The sequence below is a fragment of the Cavia porcellus genome, unplaced genomic scaffold, assembly GCF_034190915.1.
Source record: "Cavia porcellus strain 051 isolate PalLab524CR breed Dunkin Hartley unplaced genomic scaffold, mCavPor4.1 scaffold_29, whole genome shotgun sequence".
NCBI classification, from domain to species: Eukaryota; Metazoa; Chordata; class Mammalia; order Rodentia; family Caviidae; genus Cavia; species Cavia porcellus.
Window position 1 is genome coordinate 37753876 of NW_026947512.1, and position 15343 is coordinate 37769218.

Consider the following 15343-nt stretch of genomic DNA (forward strand, 5'->3'; position numbering starts at 1 on the left):
TGACTGTTAATGTTATATTATGTGAAATTTACCTTAATAAAAGAGAGAATGTTATTCTTATGTATCTCCTTTAATTTTTGCATGCATATAAGTAGCTGAGTTGTAAACTACTTCGAAATATTTTTGTAAAGTGTTTATAATTTAAAAATAAAGGAAAATGGACTTAGAAATGAATAGTACTATTAAGTGTCAAAAGCACTTACTTGGAGAGGGGCCCTTTATCTTTTTTAGTATTATACAGCCAATTGAGCAGAAGTTTTCTAAAGACACCAAGAATGTTTTTGCTTTCAGAGTATTTCTTTATTGTTTCAGGATTTATATATCTAAAAAAATAGAAAGACAGAGATTTTTAAATTCATTTTAAACATTTTAAAATAAGTTTAATGCATTATGGAGAGAAAGTAGACAGAATATTTTGTTGAATGATGAATTGTGACATCGTCAAGGGCACAGTTCTAAGTCTTTAAGTTGTAGACAGAAGTAGACAGGCATGAACTTAGGCTGTAAGACCCACTCACCAAAGACAGAGTGCCCCAAAAGTTGGGATCCATGGTTTAAAATAACTTAGGAGTTTAGTGTCCTAAAAGAAAAAATATGCCATGATACAAATATTTGGGATTCAGATACATATGGATTTTCCTCTTGGATCCTCTGTTGTCTGGTGTGGCAGTGATCAAATTACTTATTATACTTGCTCATCTATAAAATGGGAGTAAAATGATCTATGTTAGGTTGGAATAATTCATTGAAAAAAGTGTATGTGAAGCATCTGACCCATCTGTTACACCCTTGGTGTTTCACCTTCAGGGCAAGTTGTCAAATTACAATGTCTACTGAAGAGTTAAAATGGAAACTTGAGGGAGTCAAGTATCAAACTCACCATTTTTTTTTCTTTTGCTAGCACTTGGATCAAGTTGTCTGTAGGTGCTGCTGGTTTTTGTGTTGACACAGTTCATAGCTGTATGTCATAATTTGGTCTTACCTAGTCAGTCCCTTTTGTTTTGCCTGCTGATGACCAGATACTTTTTATTATCTTCATTAGAAACATGCTAGAGTTCTCTGCTCTTCAGTCTGAGACTCTAAGGGAAGGGGACTGGACACCTAAGTTCAGAGATGAGCCCTGTTCTTCTAATTGAATATAATGTTCTCACTGTGGAATTTGTACAATTTCTCTGCTACAAGATATTAATGTAATAAAAGAAGAGGAAGGACATTCATTTCTCTAAGGGGCAATATTAGTAATATGGTGATTGCATAGAAAATCTTAAATATGTATATGGATTTATCAAGTCGTAATTTTTGGGAGGTGGACTGGGGATCGAGCTCACAACCTTGCAAAAATTTGCCCAGGCAGGGACTTATGCCACTGAGCTAAATCCCTGGCCCTCATAATTTAAAAATTATTTTTGAACATTTGCTGCGATTGATAAGTGCACATTTCTTCATACATAAACCTTAAAGAGATACTAGCCTCTGCCCTGAAGGTTCCATCAAACAAGTGGGATGAAGCATGCAAACAACACAGTGAGGTGTAACACTGAGGCGGAGACAATGAATAAGGGGGGACTCTCTACTCCCAAAGTAATGGAACCTTGGAGGATCAGAAAAACTTCCTGAAGGAATTCATATCAAAGGTGAGATCTGACAGTTTCATAGATTCACACAAACGCTACAATTTTGTGATATCAATAGTCTGTGATCATTTACAGCACAAAGTACTAAGTGATTCAGGCTCTTGAATTCCTATTTTCCAACAGCACATTCAATGCTTAAAACTAACTTAGCAAACAGTATGATCTTTTTAATTGGATAGGGAGACAACTTGGTCTTGAATTCTGGCCTTCTAGTTTACTAGAGAAATGACTGTGGGTGAGTTAGTTCATCTTTCTCTGCTTCACTTTTCTACCCTGTATGGTGAAGATCACAACAGCACCATTTTAATAGACAAAAATAGGTTATTCACACAAACTTCCCCAAAATGTGCATGGCACAGCACTCAGAAAAATATGTATTTAAAGTATTATTTCTTGTGAGGGGTTTTTTGTACAAATATATGTTAAAAATGAAATGAAGCTAAATTCTATATACAAAAAAGTATGCCATACATTTTCCATGTTAGAAGTTTTAAAATAAACCAATCAGGATTTTAAAATAAGGATCACTTGTCTTTAGGACTCAGATCAATTCTTTTCCTAGTAAATCTTTCCATTTTAAGAAAGATATTTTTCATCGTTTTAATAACCTTCAAATGCATTGATAGTCAGAAGTACTTGTATAAGAAATTTTAATTTCCAAATTTTATGTGTATGAATGTCTATAGTATTTTTAGAGGTTAAATATGAATAATTTCCATGAGAAATTTTCTTCAGTACTGTTTTGCTTTTTATTTCAAAAAAAATGACTGATCTCCGCCATCTTGCCAGTGTTTTCAGCTTGGCTCCTTGTAGATGTTGGCTGCAGTTCTTTATTTAAAAAGTTTCAAAGTTTATTAGTACACTCTGCAGCACATAATGATTACACTTCTCGTGGGGAGTGAGTATGCGTACATAACACATCTTTTTTTTCCCCTTTCCTTCCTTTGTTTCTTAGGCAATTTCATATGTACTTGGTATAAATCCTGGTGCCCCTGGATAAATCCTCCACTCTTTCTAAGACTTGTTGTTCTCACTAAAGGATACTCCAGCCCATGGAGCTACTGATAGAAATGATTAAGAAGTGCAAAATCAACTCCCAGCCCAGCAGAGAAGTGAGTACAAAATGTAAGTGCAATCAATAGAAATTCTTTCAGTTGGGACACCGTCTTACTAATATTGGTATGTCCCACAGTGCTTGGCTCAGGCCTTTGCACATATTAGTATTAAATGTGTTTCTCCAACACATGTGAATTAAAATGTCACACGTTTTAAATTTTGATTATGTTATTCACTGAACTCCTTTCAGTAGTTTGCTTCCTCCTCTTTTGCCCACTTTCTCTGGGTCTTTTAAGGCGTATGTTGTTTCTGTCTTTGCCCAAGATTTAAAAGGAGGAAAGTAAAGCAATGGAATGAGCTTTGTTATGCTGCCTTGTTATTGTCATTTGTTATATTGTTATTTTATCACCTGAACAATGTAGAGATAATTTTTTAGCATGGCATTTATTCATTATTGTTATAAATTGATTTGTCCAGGTTTTTTTCCCCAACATCCTTAATTCTATTCATATCACCTAAGCATTTGAAGGACATAGATCAAAAAGAGAAATGGAAATATTTAAATATTATAAATTGCACAAAAACTAAATTTTAAATGACAAATTTCATTTTTCTACCTCACTACAGAAAATGTGATGAGAACGATCACGCTATGCTTAAAATAAAATCTCTTAAAAGAAAACCTGTGCTTGAAATACAATGAAAACATGCCACAGTTTCTAGAAGCTTCCCTTTTCATCTCCAGCTTTATCCTCACTAGCTGGTGCATGTGAGTGGACATGAGGTTGGCACCTACTTTGGGTTAGATATGTGCACATCAAAGATCCTGTTGCTTATGGGAAAATGAACCAGGGGTAAGGGTCTAAGCAGACGCTGAAAATTAGTTTGGGGTCATTTCATCTCAGGATACAGGTGTGTTTGGCACTAGAAGTATGCTATAGAACTAAAACACATCTGGGCTTTGAACGGACATTGTTGCAGTTGCAACCATCTGCTCAAGGGTAGATCTTTTATTCCTCCCACGAGGAGTGATGTGAATGTGGTCTTCAATACATCCACTTGACGAAATGCTTGCTTACTGTGGAAACCTCTCTCCAAGGAGACTTCTCTAAGATTACAAGTGCATGTCGAGTAGTATTAAAAGAGGATGTGAAGTGCTGCCTATGTGTTCGATGGGAAGATGTGCCTGCAGAGATTAAGGAACAAGAAAAGGAAGAGTATTTGGTAGACAGAAGTAGCAGCTAATTAAAGTGCACACAAGTGCAAACAAGTACAAGTTTCAGAAACTGAAAACTGATTTGGCCTGGGTGTGGGGAAGAAGAGGCAGTGGCTTATATGCATAAAAGTAAATGAACTCATATTACCAGAGAAAAGCAAAAAAAACACACAACTTTCTATACGTGGTACCTTACAGATAAAAGCCCACTCCTGACAGCATACTTACTCTCCTTTCTTCTCGCCAAAGCATTCTGAGGCTCCTACCAACACCAGGAATGCATTCTGCGACAAAATTCCAGTCCTGTACTGTCGTTGGTAGCTCGCCTGAAAGAAGTATGAATTCAAATTATTACATAGCATGCATAACAATGGCAATTTATTGGCAACTCTATGGGAAAGTGATCTATGAGAAAAGAATCAGAAACTCTAAATAGTCTGTTTAAAGAAATAAACTTCCTCTGGGTCCCAGATCACCAGATTAGTGCAGAAGGTAGATTTAAGCTTTGGGTGCAACAAGCTGGTTCTGTGGGAAAGTAGGCTACTGGTTAACCAAGTTTCCTAAATAAATAGAGTTCTGGGTTAAATAAGTCTACGAAATTTCAAGTTGTAGCCTTGTCTTGAAGGTTCATAATACATATCAAAGACTGAGAAATGTTCAAGATCCTAGTTTGCGTCTTTAATTCCATATTTATTTAATTCCATGTTTCCAACTATATTTCCACAACAGAACTATGCAATCTTCCATGTATTATACACAGTGAAGAGATTGCTGTTGTTCTGCAGAACAGTTGCTTCTTCATTGGATAAGTTTGAGACTGTTGATGCTGAGACAATTTCTTAAACTGTCCCCACCTCAGTATGCTGAACACAGTAGAGAATCACTGTCTTGACCAGCTCCCTAAAGTGGAACATATGCTATAACCAAAATCATGGGTTCTATAGGACGGATTCTCCTTGCACGGTCACTTATGGATGCTAAATCATTCTGTTGTTTTTGTGGATACTAGAAAGGGATAACAACGAAATTTGAGGATGTAAAATAGAAAAGTTACTTGTTCATTATTACAGGAATTTAATGAAATAGAATTCTTCTCCTTAAGTAGCATTAAAACACTTGTAAACACAATGCAATATGAAACTATTTCACTGTATTCAAAGATAAAAATTTTTACCACCGGTAAAATATGGTGTGTGTGTCCGTGTATGTTTGTGTGTGGGTGTGTGTGTATGTGTGTGTATACACATATACAAAGTACATGTGGCAAAAGGAGTGAGGTGGGAAGTGACTGTGGTGATGGCAACAGGAAAGCTTTTGGTCATAAGTCTAGTTGGAGTAGTTATTTTAAAAAGTGTCTAACATGTACATTACTTAAGGAGAAGCAAAGTTGTTTGGCAAAGTTAAGAGAGCACTGAGAAAGATCAGAATACATGTTTGCATCAATCTGAATAGTAGACAAGAGCATCAACAGGAGAGCAAGTAGTGATCCTGGCCAAATCCAAGGTGAAATGGGATGAGTGCTGAGAGACAGGTATGTAGGGAATGGAATAACGCATATTTTACTGAAATAAGCAATATTTGCAGTGAGGAAGGCCACACATGACCATTTTTGAGAAGTGGTCTGAAAATAGTCTGCTTTACAGATTCGGAAGGTAGTTTGGAAGTTAGCATGAATAGTATATTTGAATAGACACAGATTATGTAGTTGTGCTAATGATTGATATTTCTATAATGTGTTTATATTCTTCTTTGCTTTCATTTTCTATTAGAAAAATGCATAATTTTATACTCTGGAAATTGCATAGCAAATTATGATTACTTTCTATTATTCTGCAACATTCTTTCAGTTGTATACTAATTTTTGTAAACTTCCCCATTCTGTTTTCCTAACTAAAGGGACCAATGGTTGTATCTTAAATCAACCAGAAGCAGCTGATAAGACATACCCCATCTTATGCCACGACAATGCAGACTAGCCCTTCTTTACTGTTCCTAATTCCTCTTTGATTTTGAAATTCTGGTCTGGTTGCTTGCCTGTCCTATTCCACCTTCTCACCACAAGTCCTGCAGGCTTACTGTGTTCAGACAGCCTGCCCCCTTTTTTGTCTTTAGACACCACACAGAGACGGATGCAAAGGGAAATTTTAATAACTGGCTATTGTCACTTTACCTCCCAGATCCATGGGTTGTAGAGCATATGAGATGGAAGAGATGGAAGAGCTTAAAAAAAGAATGCATTTCCCAGTGTTAGCTATGTAGAAGAAATCATTGCCCTGCAGGTGGCAGTACCTAACTTTTTGGTAAGTCAAGCTGGAAATGTGCGGGTGAATCAACTACTATGTATGTGGGCCTAAGCGTCATTCTTCATGAAGTGCCTCAGATTCTTTTTTTTTTTTTTTTTTTTTTTTTTTGAAGGTAGTAAAATACAACAAAATAAGACAAAACAAAGCCAATCAAGACAATGCAGTGAAACTGATTCAGAACTTTAGAGCAGGATACCGGGATAACAGTAATAGGTATACATCTTGTTATCTTCACAATAGTTGTCTATTCAATCAGGTATAGCAAAATCAAACCAAAAACAACATTATAAAACCTATAAAAACAGAATATTGAATAGAGCAAAACAATCAATCAGAACAAAGCAAAATAGTGAAAACAATATTGGCCTTCAAAAAGAAGATAGAAGGAAATCTCCCACATTTGCTATATTGCATACTGTCATCTTCAAGAGATGCTCAGACCTCTGGCCCCAGGTTGGCATAATCAGCCCAACAACACAAGCATTTAGTTGCTTTATGTACCTTAGTTGCAATCAGCTCCAGCTGTCCTTGACACCATCCAGATACTAAACTGGATGGGTAGGGGTGAGATAGGCTCATGGGGGACACTGATTTGTTCTCTCCCTGGCTTGCCCACTGCTTGCTCTTGCCCACTTACCAAGAAGGAAGGCATGCTGCTTTTTTGCTTCATGCCTCAGATTCTTAAAGAAGTTATTTAGGTCCCTGAAAACTTGTCTGCCAGGACTACAGCTGGAGCGAACATTCAAAGATCTTCCACTTCCCAAGTTAGAATGAGCAAGTAGAGTGTTTGCAACCCTATATGCCTGGGATGGCAGAGAAATGCATGGCAGCTCTCCATGCACTGGGAAGGCCCACCAAGAATATTTTGAAAGGATGAGTCATGAAGCAAATAGTTAAGAGCCTGGGCTGGCTAGGAAACAAAAACTAGGCTATTAGCAGTTCCCCACACTGTCCTATACTCTGCCATACTACAGAATTTCCCTAATTGTTATCATAGATTTGAACAAAATCATGATGTTTTCTACCTGCATTTATTAAAGGATTCGGTGTTATCCTTTCAAGAAAAACGGGTTGAAATCAGAAACAGTGGTGTCACAGAACTGACTAATACATCTAGAACTGAAGCCTAGTTGTAATTCTTGCCATTGGTATCTATGAAATTCTCAACTCTTGAAAATGAAACACTTTTACTTAAGGTAATATGAGTAAGCTTGCCTTCCTTCCTTCCTTTCTTCCTTCCTTCCTTCCTTCCTTCCTGCCTTCCTTCCTTCCTTCCTTCCTGCCTACCTTCCTTCCTTCCTTCCTTCCTTCCTACCTTCCTTCCTTCCTTCCTTCCTTCCTTCCTTCCTTCCTTCCTTTCTTCCTTCGTTCCTTCCTTCCTTCCTTCCTTCCTTTCTTCCTTCCTTCCTTCCTTCTTTCCCTCTCTCTGTCCCTCCTTCCCTCTCTCCTTTCTTCCTCTGCCTTCATTCTTCCATCCCTTCCTCATTTCTCTCTTCCTTCTTTTCTTTCTTTCCCTCCCTCTTTCCTCCTTGATTCCTAAAATGATAACTTTCCCTAAGTCTTTGTAAACAGTCTATTCAGTTACACAGGTGAGCACACTTAAAATCTACTTAGCAAAGCATTTTAAAGAGTAAAAGTGAGCTGACTATTTGTGCCGACACAAGGAGATTGTTGGCCATTTCCATTGCTTCAATGGTGAGGGTCTCATCTATTTCCGTGTTACAGCTCGAACATTTCAACTTCTCATGTTCTGTTGTTTCTTCCTGACTCAACTAAATAAAATACAAATTAGAAAACAAAGAATGAAACATGAATATCAACATATTGTTTGCCATAAACCTCAAGGAATTCTGGTGCTGGCTAATTTATTACTTGCTTAAATGTTCTCATCTTTTGTTCAGTTATATAGAAGGTACAATAATTGCCTGTTTTAAAGAAAACAGTTATATATTTATTTCTATGTTGCATTATTAAAAGTTTGTAGAAGTTATTTCATATGTGATTATTCTCTAAAGCCAGTAGTACTATGTGGACCAACAGCAGCAGCAGAATCAGCTGGAAATTATCAGGCATGTACCTTATTCAGACCACCCCTAGACACACTGGAGAGATAGACACCCCCTCGACCCACCAGAACCTAGAGAGGTGGACAGCTGTTTGTGTTTCTACAAACTCATTCAGCTTTAACTGTTGCACTTACAGTTGACAAACACTGCTTGAATGAATCACATACGATTGAATAAAAACCAAACACGCATTAAGGAGAGAAGAATAGAGATAATTTACTGAGAGAAACTGAAGCTTAGAGAAAACAGATGATTTGGTATAGATCTCAAACAACGTAAGGTGATAAAGCTAACATATAAACCCAGATTTTCTAAGCGCCTGCTCTACCTACACCACCATAGTACTCTCCCCAAATCTGTCATAAACAGCATAATGCCATTGTTTGTTCATCTGTCTTGGTGAATTAGATTAAGTACCAGGATGGTGGCTGCAGTGCTGACTACATTAGAATTGTGTAGGTAGTGGAGTAAAAATGTTTACTCCTGGAACCCTGCATAGACTACCTGTGTCAGAATCTCTAGGGTAGGAGCTGGAAACTCAACATTTTTATTATGCTTTCCAGATGATTCTCATGCAGGCAGGTCAGCAAAAGTCTATAATCAGATATGGGTAGCTAATAGTAAAATCCTTGGATTGGTTCAGTAGTCGATCCAGAAATCCTGGCTGTGTTGCTGTAAAAGCAGGGTTTGGTTCTGAGTCCCTATGTGGCGTTTCAAGCCTTGGTTAGTGGCTATAAAATGGATTTGGGGAGATCATTTTTATGGATATTATCTCTCCTCTGTACTTCTACAAGTTGACTTGAAATAATATGTGATGCAGAAAAATATCACAGTAAAAACTGGACAAGACATAGGACATGGAAAAGCAGTAGCAGCTGTGAGAAGATCCCAAAACAATGTCTACTACTTTCCATTGTGGAAATCATGCCTGGTTAATATTCTGAGTAATCTTAAGCACATGAATCTGACTAAAAAATATTGAAGGAATGCTCACTTCCAATCTGTTCAAAATATTGAAATTTTCTAAGGTTCACTGTCTTTACATGGTACATTCTAAAGCAGTTTGAATGCATTGCTCCTCTTTTGAATTTATAACATATGTTTTCTGTATACTCAAGGGGGTCATGATTTCTTTTTTCCCCAGAATGGTCAATTTCTTAAGCATTCTTCCTTACTATAATAACAAATAAGAAGTTTCAATACATCTAAGTCAATTACAAAATTTAAAAATTGTTAATATTTATGATAATGATTTATATTAAAAGCCAATCCTATCTACTTTGAAAGAACAGAGAGATGTTACATGCTTACTGCAAATGGATTTTGAAGTACAATTGCCTTCTCAACCATGTTCCAATCAGAATTGGCAAGATCTTTGTCAAATTTGAGTGTGGAGGCTGTAGATTTGATTAGCTCTTGAAAGCGTTGAAATGTATGAAGATTTGATTTATATTTTGTTGATGCAGCATCACGAAGACCTTTGATACAAAGAGCACATATTATAAACCAAAGAGACACCGTCATTTTTCGATATGGATTTTAGATCATTTTCTTTTGCTTGCTTAATGTCACCAAGAATTTTTAAAATATTGTTTTCGTCCCTTTCTTGCCATTTGGATATAATGCCTGATTCCACGTGTGAAAGATGAGAGGTTTATTTTGTCTCACAGTTTTTAAAGATTTCAGTCCACAGTCAGCTGGCTCCAAGGTAGAAAGCATGATAAGAGGGGAGAGGCAGAGCCAGAAGAGAAACCACACTTTCCCACGAGCCAGGCAGTATTCAGGTAGAAAAACTAGAAAAGCATTCTCACAGGTGCCGCCCCGCCCTCCTCCCGCCACCTCTGCTGACTCAGAGGACTCAGGGTGAGATGACAGCAGCTGAAGAGCTTGATGCTTGTATTGTTGACTTGGCAGGCCTGGGCTGGTGGTCTGGGCATCTACTCTGAGGATGGCAGTGTGCAATGTGGGGCAACTATGGGGGATTTCCTCTGGTCTTGTTTTTGAAATCCAATGTTTTGTTCCATTTTAGTGTTTTTATTCCTGTGTCTGATAACACAAGCAACTATTTTGAGATAACAATGTGCACCATTGTTCACACTGCTTTGTTTTGTTCCAATGTATTGTTTTGTTTTATTCAGTGTTATGTTTTGAATGGTTTTATTCTGTTTTGTTTTGTTTGATTTTGCTATGTGTGGTGGTTATGGACAACTATTGTGAAGACAGCAAGATACACAATGGTGGCCATTGGTGATTTCCTATTATCCTGTTTTGAAGTTCTGTACCACCTTCACTGCTTTGTTTTGATTGGCTTTATTTTATTTTGGGGGGGGGTTATTCTCTTTAAAACTAAAAAAAGGGAGGCATATGCAGGAGAAAGCTGCTCACATTACAATGGCCAGCAAGCAGAGACTGGGGCCGAGGGAGGGGCTGAGGTAGATACACCTTTCCAGGTTATATATTCAGTGACTTGCCTTTTCTGATGAGACCCTATCTGACATTAGCAAGTGAGCTATATTGTCCCCACAATTCAATCCCTTTCCCCAAACCCCACCTATAGCATGTGAAGACTCGTCAATCTCAACCTAAACTGTAACAAACATTAAAGATTCAACATATAAACTGCTTAATAATAGAAATACTAACATGTTAAAAAATTTCTACTTTTATACTACTTACAAAAGCTAAAATACAGTAATAAAATACAGTAATAAAAACAAAAGCTAAAATACAGTAATATAGTTATAGCTAATGTTTTGGGTGCTTGCTATATGCTGGGAAAATGTCCTTCAACACTGCTTGTAGTAAATTTTTTAGCTCTTGGCTAAATTTTGAGATGAGTCCTTTCCCCCAGTTTGATAAATAAGGAAACAGGAACAGAGATGCAAGAGTTAAATTTGTGTGTCAGCTTGAGTGGAAGACAGGGCACCTAGATATTTTGTTAAACAGTAATCTGGAAGTTTCTGAGGGACTCTTCCTAGAAGCAAGAATATTCTATAAATGCTATTCTACAGCTTTGGGTGAAAGCACCGTGCTCTCTTCAGTGTAAATGGGCCTCATCTAATCTGTTGGAAGCCTGACTGTAACAAAAGACAAAGCCATAGAGAATTTGCTCTGTGCCTTGATATTTGACCTGGGATATTAGTCTTCAGTCTTTACATTTGGACAAGAACTTACAGCACTGACACACTGCCAGTAGTTCTTGGGCATTCCAACTGTAGACCTTTGGACTTATCTTTCATAATCACATTGGCTAATTAAACATATTGGAGGCAGAATTATTTGCAGTATTCTCTTTATTTTGTAGTATTCTCTTAATGCTTTAAGAAGTATTGCTTAGAATCTCCTATGTCTTTTTTATTAGTATATGTTCACAATGCTTAGGGAATTGGTTCGCACATATGTAGCATCTTGACCACTTTTTTTATTTTTGTACTAGGAATCAAACTTAGGACCTCGCACTTTCCAGGCAGGTGCCTGTTTTACTTCCTCTTCCCCTACTTCCAGAATGCTTTTCTATTCTCTAAAAGAATCAACTCTGTTTGACTCATTGATCGTTTGTATTTTTTTATGGCTGTTTCATCTTTTCATTCTGATCTTTATTAATTTCTATCCTTCTTTAGATTTCAGATTTAGATTGCTCTTGTTTTTCTAGAACCTTGAGATGAGTCACTAGGTTATTTATTTGGGATCACCCTATTGTTTTTACAAGTTCCTTCACAGCTATAAACTTCCCTCTTAGAATTGCTATCACTGTGCTTCATAGGTTTTGGTATGTTGTCCTTCTATGATCATTTGTTCTAGGTATTTTAAACTTTTATCCATGATTTCTTCTGTTTCACTGATTATTTAATAATGTATTATTTTATCTCCAAATGTGTGCCATTTCTGTGGCTTCTTTTGCTACTGATACCTAGATTCTCTCTGCTGTGCTCTGATAACATTCAGAGGATTATTGAAATGCTTTTGTATTTATTTATGTTTTATGGCTTATTATATAGTCTTTTTTGGAAATATTTCTGTATGCTACTGTTATTGTTGGATGAAACACTCTATAGGAATCTGTTAAGTTCACTTGTTCAATAGTGTAGTTTAACTCTGAAATTTGTTAAATATTTTTGTCTGGTTAATCTAATCATAAGATTGTGCCACTGAAGTTCTCCACTATGATTGTGTTGGTGTCTTTTTAAGTCCAGTGGTTTTTATTTTACGAAGATGGATTTGTCAACATTTTGTGCATAGATACTTATAATCATCTCTTCCTGCTGAATTATTCCATTTATCAGTAATGTAGTGGCTGTCTTTCTCTCTTTTGACTGTGGCTTGAAATCTCTTGTACATGAAAATTAAATAGTGATGTCTGCTTGTTTTTAGGATCTGGTTAAATGGAATATAATTTTTTCATCTTTTCACCAATCAATCTGTGAACTTCTTTTTGGATAAGGTGTGCCTCCTGTATGTAATATATGATTGCATTTTGTTTTTCAATCTAATCCGATAGTTTGTATATTTTGATTAGGGATCACAAACTTTGAGAATTATGATTGTGAGATATTTATTGAATCCTAGCATTGCATTATTTTTCAGTACTGATTCTTTTACTTTTTCCTTTTATTTTTTTCTGCCAGAAAGATCTATATTTTCTTTTGGACTCTTTGATGCTGGTTGCCTCCCTGTCTCTATCTTGGCTGCTCTCAAATATTTTCTGTAATTCTATTTTAATGGTCATGTGCTTCATGAAATTTTCTTCACTGTGGAAAGACTTTATTTCTCCATCAATTTTCAAAGGCCAAATTTGCAGTATATAAAATTCTGAGATGACAATTATTTTCTTTTAGTGCTTGAAAAACTACTCTATGCTCTCCTGACCTTGAAGGTTAGTCCTAAAAAGTCTGATAGGCTTGCTTTTATAAGTTACTTGCTGTTTTTCTCCAATATCTTTTAATATTCTCTTGTTGAATTTCTGGAATTTTTATTATGATGTGTCATAGAGAGGTTATTTTCTGATCATGGCAATTTAGAGTTCTATATTCCTCTTGTATTTGAAAATTAAATTTTTCTCATAGATTTGGAAATTTCTCTGTTATGATTTCAGTAAGTAATTTTAGACATTTTAAATTATATTCTATTTTATTTCTTCCTCTATTCTATAATTCTGAAGTTTTTTTATTTTAATTGGTTCTAGCTTCAGAGCATCTTGTCATTTTTAATGTATCACGGAGTTTACACTCTACTACATATACTTTTTCTTTTATTTCTAACATTCTGTCCTCACATTGATTAAGTCTTCTACCCCTAGTTTCCATTGAATTTTTCATATTAGGTATATCTGCTTGCTTTCTTTTTATACTTTTTAGTTCTTCACAAAGTGATCATTTGTATCTTGAATTATCTTGTTTAACTCAATTGTTGTTCATGCTTTTAAGTTCATTCAAAATTTATTTGAAAAATCCTTTATCTGTTTCATTAAATCCTCTTCAAACCTGTTAAACATCTTATACATTTGCTTATATATTTCTTCTTTAATCTCTTCAAGTAGTTTGATCACTTGGGTTATGAGTTTATTGTCTATATCTTCCTTCACGTCAGTGTTTATGAGGTCAGCCTTGGGGGGTTAGAGGCTTTGGGGAGCATGCTGCTGCTTTGCTTGCTCATGTTTCTGTTGCTTTTGCTCGATGAGTTGGAGATCAGTTTCTTCTGGTGTTGATCTTCAGCACTACTCAGCAAGAATAAATCAAATCACAGTAATGCTGATGACACAAAGACAAATCAGATATTCTACACAGTAATATCAATTAAAAGCAAAAACTATGCTACCACTAACAATAACCAGTAAAAAATAGTCAAAGGCCAACTGTTTATTGACATAATATAAGAATCAATACCATCCTCAAAATAGAAAAGAGATCTGTAAGAATAATGTAAACACAAAGACAAACCAAATACAGACATATAGTAATTACTAACTAAAAGCAGCAACTGTACCAATATTAACAACAGAATCCAGATGGCATACTGTCATCTAACTAACTAAAAATTAATAAAGCTTAATAGTAATTTATAATAAAGATGAAGGAGGTGAAGGAAGGGAAAATGAAAAAAGTAACTTTGAAAAAGATAAAGGGAGGTGAGGAGACAAAAAGAAATAAAAATCCAATTAAAAAGTAAAAGAAAGTTCACAGAATTAGGTAAAGGTAACAGAAAAAAAAACAAGAAAAAAGAAAAGAAACATACAAAGAGGCTAGGGATTTAGCTCAGTGGCATACATGCTTGCTTGGCAAGCGTGAGGTTGTGAGTTCAGTCCCTGGTACCAAAAAAATAAAAATTTAAAAATTAAAAAAAAGGAAATATATAAAGAGAGGAAAAAGAAACACTACTTAAAAAAAACCCCTCCAAAAACAAACAGAAAAAAGAAAAATGAATCCAAAATATCCCTCCATGGGTGAGTTGTTTCTTTTCAATACCTGTGGTATTAGAATCCATCAGATATGGGTGAGAGAGAGTGAACCACAAGTTGAGTCTATTGTTTTATTTTATTCCTGTATCTGATAACTTGATGAACTATTTTAAAGATAATAATATGCAATATAAAAACCATTGTTAAATTCCTATCGTCTTGTTTTGAAATCGTATATAACTGTTGTTGGTTGTTGTTTTGGTTTTTTTGCATCTTGATTTTTCTGGGTTTTTTTTTTCCTTCTTTAAAATAAAATAAGCTTATTGGCTTGAGATGGTAATATGCCTTTCAGATTAAATTTTCTGTCTAATTAAAACCACTGACATGTATAGAATGTTTTTCTCTTCACTGAGATTAGTAATTAATATGACTTACCTAGTTTAGTAACTACTATTGGCAAAACTAAGTTGTTGACAATCAAGTTAATTAAGCACACTGCCACTCCATGAAACAGTATCTAGAATTGAAAAATAAAAGTATATTGAAGTAAGCATATTGGATAATTTATTATGCATCGGTAATTATATTTAACAATGTAAATTAGGCTACATTGTATTGTGTCAATAGCAGCTTATGGCATGAGAAGATGTCAGGATTGATGACAGTACTCTGGA

At 35.6% G+C, this 15343-nt stretch overlaps 1 protein-coding gene across 2 annotated transcripts in view; it reads right to left on the bottom strand.

Moving 5' to 3' along the window:
* Slc9c1 (solute carrier family 9 member C1) overlaps window positions 1-15343 on the bottom strand; it is a 104065-nt gene that overhangs the window by 44141 nt on the left and 44581 nt on the right. For both annotated transcript variants that reach the window (XM_063239675.1, XM_063239674.1), the window contains 5 exons: window positions 15105-15186; window positions 9587-9753; window positions 7856-7981; window positions 4135-4232; window positions 204-323 (listed from right to left, as the gene is read on the bottom strand). In XM_063239675.1, the coding sequence (XP_063095745.1) occupies window positions 204-323; window positions 4135-4232; window positions 7856-7981; window positions 9587-9753; window positions 15105-15186 (593 nt within the window). The remainder of the gene's footprint in view (window positions 1-203; window positions 324-4134; window positions 4233-7855; window positions 7982-9586; window positions 9754-15104; window positions 15187-15343) is intronic.